Here is a 10,739-nt window from a genome sequence, read left to right as displayed (position 1 = left end):
ACTTATAAGGCTCTCTTACCAGAGTAATTTTGCAAAACCAGTAGGTTGCAGAAAAAAAGGTACTCATTAAGTAAAAAATGTGCAAATATGCATGATTGGCGGGACTTCCAGCGAGGGCCAATGAAAATATGAAATTATGCAGCATTGGAATTTTCTGCTTAGTTATGAATTTGCCACAAAATCCATCAGCGGCTACATAGTTTGCCAATTTTAAACACAAACATGTTTCTAGCTCATAGGAATCAAAAGGTAAAATGGTTGAATGGTCATCTTTTAGCAGCTTATTACTATTTTCAGTATTAAAGCACTGCAATGAGGAGATGCCTTTGCTAAGGCAGTGTTACCAGGGGTAAAAACTAGAAAATTAAGTAACATTATCACAAAATGTGCTGCTTTACGCTACAATATTTGCTTTCACTGCTGCATAATTTGGTCATCCCTGCATTATAATTAGGTCCTCTGCTGTTGGCCCTGCTCATAGCTTTACAAATGTTGCATAAAAATACCTCAAGTGAAGGAAAGTATACCACATTTTGAGCAAAACGGGACCAGATGCTATAGGAAGCTACAGAACTGCAGGGGCAGTTTAGTTTGAGTGCAGGAGCACCACCACACCAACCAAAATGCCCCAAAAAAATCCAGAGATGGAAACTAAAGTGGTAATAAAGTTAATTTACCATTTTGTTTTTCATTCGCTTGTCCCGAACGGAGTGTCAGGACAGGCCAGAGCCTGCTGAGTGAAAGCAACAGGGAGTAGGGTGGGCTGCCTGAGCAGTTCAAAGTGTGCATGTCACTGCTGGCCGGCCGTCTTGCGACTGACAACCAAATGTGCCCTTTGAAACCTCTCTAACCCAGTTGTCCTATGAAATCTGGGTTAGACCAAGCCCAAGCCTCCAATGCCCTCGAGAGTGCAGAGAGGCTGCTCCCTCCAATCCTGGTGCTGCTCTCATGCTGGGTAACAGCATGAGAGCAGTGTCAGGATTGGTTTGGGGAGCTGAGGGTCCCATTAGGAGCACTGAGTTTATTAAATGCACACCTTGCATTAGTCATAAATCTATCCCTTCTTGCAACGTTAGGAAAAAATAACTACTGCGCCAGCAGAGGAAAAACCCAGCGGTCTCTCACAGCCCCCGATAACTGCACCTGTGTTGCAAAGGGGTTGGTTACACTGTGCCCACAAGCCTTGTGCCGGCAGTCCGTGGGGTACAAACCGGTCTGTCCGGCACACAGTGCAGTGCTCTCTGCGTCGCTGCTGCTTTTGTTCCTGTGAATGAACGTCTCGAGCCCAGCGCCATCGCACTTGGAATGTTGGGGTCTACTACATTTTTTTCCCTGTAAAGTCTCACACAAACCTCTTGATAATGAATTAATAAAACAGGTGAAGTCTAAGACTGGAGCTCACTCAGTGGCTTCTTTTATCTGTCCCAACCCCTACCACCAAGCGAGCTACTCTTGCTCTCTTTAAATGTATGTAAATCAAATGGGTCAAGGCATCTGCGGGGACAAGAGTCTTCGGCACAACCTCACCGGACACCTGCGGGGTCAGCAGTCAGGGTCTTGTCACTACCATTTCATGCCTCAACCACCCCTGTACTGACAGTGCCACACCGGCAGGGCCGGCTTTTGGTATCCTTCCACTGTGTATGGTGCAGCAGCTTTGCAAAAGACTAGGAGACAGAATAATGAAAATGCATGTGTAGCAAAGACCATAGCATCATTCATAAAAGCGCAATTTTACTTACTCCCGCTGAATCTGCGTCTGCTGTGATTAAAAATGTCCAACTGTTTCGAGTTGGTTTTCTTGTCGGGAAAAAAAATGGAGCGAGGACGTTCATTCAAACAAGTGTCTATTTCTTTAATTAACCTCATGCGCGCTAGCGTTATTCTGCTCGCACGCTGAGATTTTATGAAACTCACTTTACATGACGAGCTGGGCTCGTCATCAGCGTGCGAGGAGGCTACGCCATGACGAGCCCAGCTCGTCATGAGCGTGGAAGGGGTTAATGTGTATATGCAGTCGCCCACCCACCATCCATTTGCCCGCCTCACCACTCTAGTGCTGCCAGCCACCACTGGAGAAGCAGAATCTACTCCATCATATAGAGTTGCAAAAAAGGGAACGAAGATGGCAACATGCCAGCGTGGCAGATGCATGCATAGGCTCTACTAGACACACAAAGCTTAGTAAACTGATACAGAATCCCTTTTTACTCACCCTACCAGTAAGCACAAGCTGGGAAGTAGAATGATCTACGATTTTGAAGCAATGCCCATTACAGAAGTGTACAAAATGAGAGTGAATCGAAGTCTTAAAAGTGGGAATATTTACACATTTCTAAAGCAAAGGGAGAGAAATTCAGCGAAACTTCTGTTCCGCTTTCTTAGACCTAAATCAAAGAAAAAAAAAGCATATAAACTACACTACTTTCGACATTCGTGAGTGTTGGACGATTTCCTGAGGTATACTAGTCTAGTTTAGAAGTACACCCCGGTGGTTCCTCCTGGCCCCATTCACTCCTTCTTACACTTTAATGACTACATGCTTCTCATGAAAATTCAAGAAGAAGCTACGCAATATGCAAAATGTATAAAATGTATAAAATATAGCATGTGGGTAACGAAACTGAGAAATCCGAAGACAAAGTGTTGAGTAGAGAAAGCCCAGGCAACTGCCATTACCAGCTTTTTGGTTGAGTAGAGAAAGCCCAAATATGTGGTTAAACTACATAGCTTTCTGCACGCATCCATGTTGGTGTGGAAATAAGATTGTATAAATGCCAACAACGCCAGAAGGCACTCGCTTCCATGCACAAGTGTTTGACCGAGGCCTCGATTTTCACTTTATTCAGTAAACTTCCCATTGTGCAGCCTTACTGACCATTCTGTGACCAGAGAAATAATTGAGCTCCGAACCCCTTTTTAGGTCTGGCTTAAGGGACAGTTTCAGATGTTACCAGGCTCGTTTAATTGAAAAATCCCTAAATAAAACATACAGTGGATAGTACATACAAGTAGGGGATTTGGGTCAGACCCTCATCTTTTATTTCCCATATTGCCCACAAGTGCATAAAGCATGTGCAATGGATCATTACCTCATCACTGCCAGAGAATATCTCACCTCATCACATGTGCAAACCTGTGTAAGACTAAAAGTCACCTCGGCATCAGGTCAATTCTTATCATTCAATAACCTTTATTTTTTTACATCCATGTGTGGTAAAACTATTCTGATTACAGTAAATCGAAGCCTTTAGTACCGCTTGTTTGCATTAATAAGTATACTTTCCTGTGAAGTACATTTCGTTTTTTTGGTAAGCGCTCGCACTACAGTACCAAATTGACACGGCCAGACCCTAATGTCTTCACCAATGTTTGTTTCTATTGCATGGAATCTGTGGCAAATCATCCTTGGTATGAGTCACCACGCGGTTTACACTGGGAACCCTGCCACATGCATGATGTCAGCAAGAGAAGACAATATTAACTTGCAACAACGTGAACAGGCACCTCTGGGCAAAGTTGTAGTCCAGGTCATAAACTTTGCATTTGGTACATGGTGTAACACAGCATCCACCCGAATTTGAAATCATATGCAACTTACCAGTTTCAATGACAGGGGGCCAGCTCATCCTTTAATAGCAGACCCTCCCAATCCAAAGCACATTAAGCAGTCAAATTTAAAACCACACTCAAGTTTATTAAGGAGGTTGCAGATGGAAATTTTACAGAACAGAAAAGGCACAGAATTAAAATGGTAGCAAAAGAGCGCGAGGCTGGGCTACTTCATGTAACTACTCCTCCCCCTCGTCCTCACCATCCATGCTGTCAGCACCCACCTCTTCGTAATCCTTCTCCAAGGCGGCCATGTCTTCACGGGCCTCGGAGAACTCTCCTTCCTCCATACCCTCTCCTACGTACCAATGGACAAAGGCACGCTTGGCATACATCAAGTCAAACTTGTGGTCCAGGCGTGCCCAGGCCTCCGCAATGGCTGTGGTGTTGCTCAGCATACACACGGCGCGCTGCACCTTGGCCAGGTCACCACCAGGGACCACTGTGGGAGGCTGGTAGTTAATACCAACCTTGAAACCAGTTGGGCACCAGTCCACAAACTGGATGCTACGCTTGGTCTTAATGGTGGCAATGGCAGCATTTACATCTTTGGGCACAACATCGCCACGGTACAACAGGCAGCAAGCCATGTACTTACCGTGGCGTGGGTCACATTTTACCATCTGGTTGGCCGGCTCAAAGCAAGCATTAGTGATCTCTGCCACAGTGAGCTGCTCATGGTAAGCTTTCTCTGCAGAGATGACTGGGGCATAGGTGGCGAGAGGGAAGTGGATACGAGGGTAGGGCACCAAGTTGGTCTGGAACTCTGTGAGATCGACATTCAGAGCACCATCAAACCGCAGCGAGGCAGTGATAGAAGATACAATCTGGCTAATAAGGCGGTTCAAGTTGGTGTAAGTTGGGCGCTCAATGTCCAGGTTCCTGCGGCAGATATCGTAGATGGCCTCATTGTCCACCATGAAAGCACAGTCAGAGTGCTCCAGAGTGGTGTGAGTGGTGAGGATAGAGTTGTAAGGCTCAACGACTGCTGTGGACACCTGAGGAGCAGGGTAGATGGAGAACTCCAGCTTTGACTTCTTGCCATAGTCGACAGACAGACGCTCCATCAGCAAGGACGTGAAACCAGAGCCAGTGCCACCACCGAAACTGTGGAAGACGAGGAAGCCCTGGAGGCCAGTGCACTGGTCAGCCTAGAAGAAGAAAAAACAAATAGTAAGCACAAATACTCAGCTACACCCACCTCAAATACTTATAGAACGGTCTTGACAAACTGGTTTTGTTAAACTTTGTAGTAGGGTGAGAGCCACTATGAATTCAGTGATGGGGATTAGCTCAGCATGTGCTTGATACACTAAATATGGGGTCAATCAGTTGAGTTGAGCTCATGGGGCAGTAACCGACAATAGAGCAGAAATACAGCAATTTAAAATACTAACCAACAGGATCAATGGGTTTTAAGAATTGTGTATAGCTGAGCCCATTAACAGTTCAGACTATTTAAAAAAAAAACATGATACTGTAATGGATACACACCTGCCATCAATTGATTAAAAAAGAAACTGGACTTTTAAAGCAGTCACTTTGCATATAGCTAAACTGATTACACACAAGCGACTCGGTACAATTGCAGTGATGTTGCTAGTTAGGTCTGGCACATAAAGAATAACTGCTGGCAATGAAAAATACTTGGACAAACAGCCATGTAAGGCCCACCCACAAAGTACATTTAATCAAAGAACTTATTTGATGTGAGACAAGTGTTTTGTGGTCATGCCATAATCACAGGCATGGATTTTAGGCCACAGCAATTCAAATTTCAGCTGCCAACATTTCCGAAAGGCAGTTCACTTGCTTAGAATATGCCAAATAAAATGTATCAGCAGTTTTAAAAGGCAGATAGCCTAAGAAGCCACACATACAAACTCACCAGCTTGCGGACACGGTCAAGCACCAGGTCGATGATCTCTTTGCCAATGGTGTAGTGGCCACGAGCGTAGTTGTTGGCTGCATCTTCTTTCCCGGTGATGAGTTGCTCGGGGTGGAAGAGTTGGCGGTAGGTTCCAGTGCGTACTTCATCTTAAGAGTAATACATTAGAACTCATTAAGTATCCATAAAATGTGTTTTTTCTGAGGTTTTCCTACAATATAAGGGATGCATACTAGCATGCTTCCCATCAGCTAAGTCAGGGGGAAAGATGTTGGAAAGGAAAAGTGACCAGATTACAAGTGCCCCTTTTAAAGTGTGATCCCTGGGCAAACTTGTGTTTATGCAGGGAACGCCATCATAATGAGGTACAATGTTTATTGCACCCAGTAATTGCCAGGTACCAAGTTTGCACCCCTTGGTAAATTTCAGCATCATCAGCCTCTAATTTAATGGGTAAAAAAGACAGGGAATTTACCGGGACCCACGGATTTTGATTAAGTAAGGACAAACACGTGCATGTTATTCGCCAATAAATAGAAAAGTCAGAGAAGGTGCTGTTTATCTTTCCTGGTAAACTCCCATACCTGGGGTGTCAGGCTCTATCTGGCACGATAAATAGATTCTCCCCAGGACATTTGTAAACAGACCCAATAATTAGAATTAAGGTCTGAAGTAATAAGAAACCTGAAACTACTGCAATATACATGATGGGCCTTACCAATGACCGTTGGTTCCAAGTCTACGAACACGGCCCTCGGTACATGTTTGCCAGCCCCGGTCTCGCTGAAGAAGGTGTTAAAGGAGTCGTCGCCTCCCCCGATGGTCTTGTCACTGGGCATCTGTCCATTGGGCTGGATGCCATGTTCCAGACAGTAGAGCTCCCAGCAGGCATTGCCAATCTGGACACCGGCCTGGCCAACGTGGATGGAGATGCACTCACGCTATAAAGGATACAAAAGTGGAATTAGTAAAGGAACGCGATAATAAGCACAAACTATCCTGGAGGGAACAGTTACTTGGTGGGCCAAATCTGTGAGAAAGTAAGAATGGAAAGCCAGCCTTAAAAAGTTCCGAAAGCAATTGTTACTGCTCTGAACCTGTAGTTCTGGCTTCGCCAACAAATAGCTCCCCAGCTACACGCGAGTAGATTTTATGTGTACAGGGCAGCCCACTTTGATAAAAGATACATAAAACAGTACTTCGCTCCATATTTCAAGGCACGGGCTATCTTGGATTTTAAATTGGCATACTTTGACATTTTAAAACCAGGAAGTGATGATTTGATTTTCCGTGTAAGCACATTCTTAGAAGCTGCGGTACGCTCCTGTGCTTCAATGAATGAATCCTAATGTCATACATTTTGTAAAACGTGCAATAAATTCTGTAAGATGGCCAAGCGCAAAGCCTTTATTACCCCGCTTACAATTAATACCTTGATGTTGTTGCAAGTAGTCCCAGTGAATAATTTCGGAATTTATCTGGAAGATAGTGTTGTCTTATTGAACAATAATGCACTTTACATGTAAATCATTGCTGATTTTGCACAAATTAATTTAAATCCCATTTTTTTGCACTGGCCGACCGATTGCACATTATCGCACTTTATTCACAATCCTTTGCTGATTTGCACAAACTGTTTCAAATTTACATTTGCACTATGCCATTCAAGCTGCTAGTTTTTTAGGCCCGTCCTACTCTTTTTAATGTGATTTTATCCTTGTATTTTGTATTGGATGATAATGTATATTTATATGTTTTACCATTTATTGTATCTTTATTGGTGGTGATGAATTGTACTTTTATGGATATTCGTATCCGAATAAAGATTATTTGAGTCTTCAATCTTTACTAAAAGCTTTTGTTTGGTTTAAATAATATATGAATATTAAAACTAAAAGGTGTTTATTTGTTAGACCCCATAATTTCCAGAATATAGTTAAAGCTGATAACTGAATGATGAATCATGCAACATTGGAAAAGGTAATACTAATATGACCTTGGTGCCAGGGCGCACTGCCGCTGTAATGCATTCCGCTTGTAGAATCATTTCACACTGACTACGCCTTTTTAATTTAAATTACTGCTGTCAATCCTGTATCGGGGTGATCCCTCCTGGTAATCTTGCATAGAGTGGACATTAATGTATTCTTATCTGATGTTTACAACTCCAATGCTATTCGTAGCTCGGCACAATTTACATTGAACTCTTGTTAGTGAAGGTAGAAGACCCCCTGCGGTGTAGCTGGTGCAGAAAATGGACGAACCATGTGACTGGCTCCAGACGAACGATCTGTCCTCACCAGTCCCCGCTGGGCATTAATCCACTTCTTTAACCAGCTTACACTGGCTCATGTCCAGTCCTCGGACTTGGCGAGAACGGATGCGTAGTAGTACATAAAACTGACTGCTCCGGTGGCGTTCACTATCCAGTAAACTGAAGAATAGCATGCCTGTTTGTACAGATACAAGCAATTGCCTGGGTAACACCATGTCGGATGGATGGAGAATGCGAGTTTGCTGTAAATTCTGCGATGACTCTGGGAAAGAAACAGTGTAGCGTTTCAGAAGCGCACACCCAGAGAAACAAAGGGAAGCCTAAATGGAATGGAGTTTTTGGGCGGGGGCGGCCAGCGCAGAGATATATTCTGTGAAAAAGCAAAGCGTTAGAAGCGCAGGGGGCTGGTCTGCTCCTGACTGCCCCTAGTGGCCCGAAATAACAGGGCAGGCTCACTACGCAACGCGTGGCTGACATAATCGACTCGCTGCAGACTGGGCTGAGCTCAGCAGTTTACCGCAGTCTCATGGTAATTAGGCGGGCAGCACCCCCTCCCCCGGGGCTGTCAGGCTGACGCAGGCGTAAAGTGCCATTACACTCCACTCCACCATTGTAGCAGTCAGGCTGATTGGATGCTAAGACTCCGCAGGCGCCCCAACCATGGAGCACATATGCAAATACTCGGCAACCTCCCTGCACTGAAGATGCCTCCCAATAAGTGTCGAGACAGACCATCAACCTCCCCATCGGCTACAGGAACCCTGCCACAGAGCTCCTTCCTCTGGAGCATCTCCACCCCCTCCCTTCAAATACCAAGCAGGAGCAAAGGAAGCCGCTCCCCAGTGCTTTGTTGGTGGCTGCCGCTTTTGTGGCTATTCTGCAGCGGGCGAGCACCATCGACCCTCTCTTTCAGGCGAGGGGGTGTGCTTTTACTGCAGACATACATCAACTGTTCAGCTAACCTCTAGAATTACATAACGGTCGACACAAGTGCTGAAGCAGCTAGGCGTTGCAAATAACAGGCCAGCGCAGTTAAATGGTACCCCACCCCACCCCCAATACACGGGTCCTATCTCCCATTGCTAATACCTGCGTTTAGCGTCGGTGCACCCACAATACCCCTTGAAGGCGCCCCTAACCACCAGCATTCACCCTTCATTCGGCTATCTTCAAAACGTCCACAGTAGGACCCAGAAGACATGACTTCACCCACCCCCTTTCTGCCGACTCATTGTACGTCTCCATCCTTCCTGCACATAGCCCCCACCCCTTTCTCTGGTGTACTCCTGTCATCTCTATGCCTCCTTCCGCCCTACTCCCATCCACTGCAGTCTGTGGACTCCGTTGGACCAGCACCCTAATCCCAAACCTCATGAACACCCATAACCACGCCTGCTCAGCTTTCTACAAACCCCTCACTTCACAACCACAGCATACACTACCCAACACGTCCTCGTACCGCTATATGTTCCTATTCCAGCCAACCCCCAAATATTACACATTCCACTCTACAGACCCTTTGGACGCATCCCCCCCCGTTTTCTAACACCAGTCGTTCCCTTTCCAGTCATATTCCGACCACTGGTAGTTAAAAATCCCCCTACCTCTAAACACCCTTTACTATACTGCGGTCTCTCCTTTAGTTAACCGACCGCATCTCTACTCATCCACCCTCTTCTCATTTCCTCCATTCCCCACCCACTTCTACGTAAATATCCCCATGAAATACCTATCCCACGTCATCTGAAGATCACACCTCGAAGCGTATTTTATTTATATATTCAAGGCATTTTTCTATAGCGCGGACTTTACCCATAGGTGTCAGAGAGTTTATAATAGAACCAATAATTGAGATGACATGCTTGCACACGCAACAGAGGACTGCCTACGTCACAGGGTTTGCCACCCAATCAACGGAGCCCTCGCCAGCCGTAATCACCGTTAGAATGGCGATCGCGTGTCTCCATCCTTTGATGAAACGTGCGCGTCTATACGCACCCCTCATCCGCAATATTAAGCGTACGCAATTCAACCTCTGCGCCACACGTTGTGTCGACGCATGCGCACAGTGCCCATAGCATCCTTGAAACACGCGGCAAACGAGATGGCGCAGCGTGCTGCCCCATCTCTCGCACACACTCCATCTCTCCGGTACTCACCATGATGTGGCAGTAAGTTTTTAGATTTCGGTGTGCAGAGGGAGTGCGGCGGCTCCTGTGGGGGAGGGTGCGGGGCGGGATGCGGGTGTTCCGGGCGGGGCTCTCACCGACCGACCGTTAGGAGTCTCAGTGAGAAGAATGCGAAACGGCACAGCGGGCAGGGTTATATATAACCTCCTACCCGTGACGTACCCGTGGTCCCGCCCATCCGACGGCCTATTGAGCACGCCACGCCCTGTGAAGCGGTGCCGATTGGATTTCGTGTTTATCTAGTGCGGCTATTAAATCAGCCAGCTGGTAGGCGCTTGCTGTCACATGGAGTAGAAGGTGGGACGGTAATTCCCAAACACATTGTGGTCTCGGAGGTGACTGCAGTGAGGTCGGTATGTGCCCGACTGGAGAGTAATTAACCTTGCTATATCCAGCTGTATTCTTCAGTTTCTTGTTTTACCCTACTACAGATTTTAAGGCATATGTATTATTCCATTTTTATAATTCTTTAAAAAAAAAACTCCTGACAGACCCAGTGTAAGGGCAGTTCGTGCTTTGTCTTAAAGAGGCGAACATACATCTACAGAAGGCAGGCTGCCTTTACTATTTGGGACTGGCCCAGAGTGGTTCAATTCCCCCTTGGTCGTGCCCGGCTGAAGCGTGCGTGATTTGGTCATTCTGTACAGCACCCGGGAGGCTCACTATATCCCTCTACAATTTGGAATGCGCCTCGACCCTAGCAGGTTGAACCGCTGACTGGGACAGAATTTTTAATTCATGTCATGTCTTATGCTGCGGATCGGTTCAGGGACCC

General features: G+C 46.0%; 1 protein-coding gene across 1 annotated transcript; it reads right to left on the bottom strand.

Moving 5' to 3' along the window:
- Positions 1-3,676: 3,676 nt before the first annotated feature.
- On the bottom strand, positions 3,677-10,128 carry LOC147748780 (tubulin alpha-1C chain). The gene is made up of 4 exons (XM_086963809.1): positions 9,935-10,128; positions 6,219-6,441; positions 5,501-5,649; positions 3,677-4,763 (listed from the first exon to the last, which is right to left on the bottom strand). Exons 1-4 carry the CDS (start codon positions 9,935-9,937, stop codon positions 3,792-3,794), a joined length of 1,347 nt encoding a protein of 448 aa, XP_086819935.1. The 5' UTR covers positions 9,938-10,128; the 3' UTR covers positions 3,677-3,791.
- Positions 10,129-10,739: the final 611 nt, after the last annotated feature.

This window comes from Lissotriton vulgaris, chromosome 1_1 (genome assembly GCF_964263255.1).
Source record: "Lissotriton vulgaris chromosome 1_1, aLisVul1.2, whole genome shotgun sequence".
Lineage (NCBI taxonomy): Eukaryota > Metazoa > Chordata > Amphibia > Caudata > Salamandridae > Lissotriton > Lissotriton vulgaris.
This window is presented reverse-complemented; position numbering and strand designations above follow the sequence as displayed.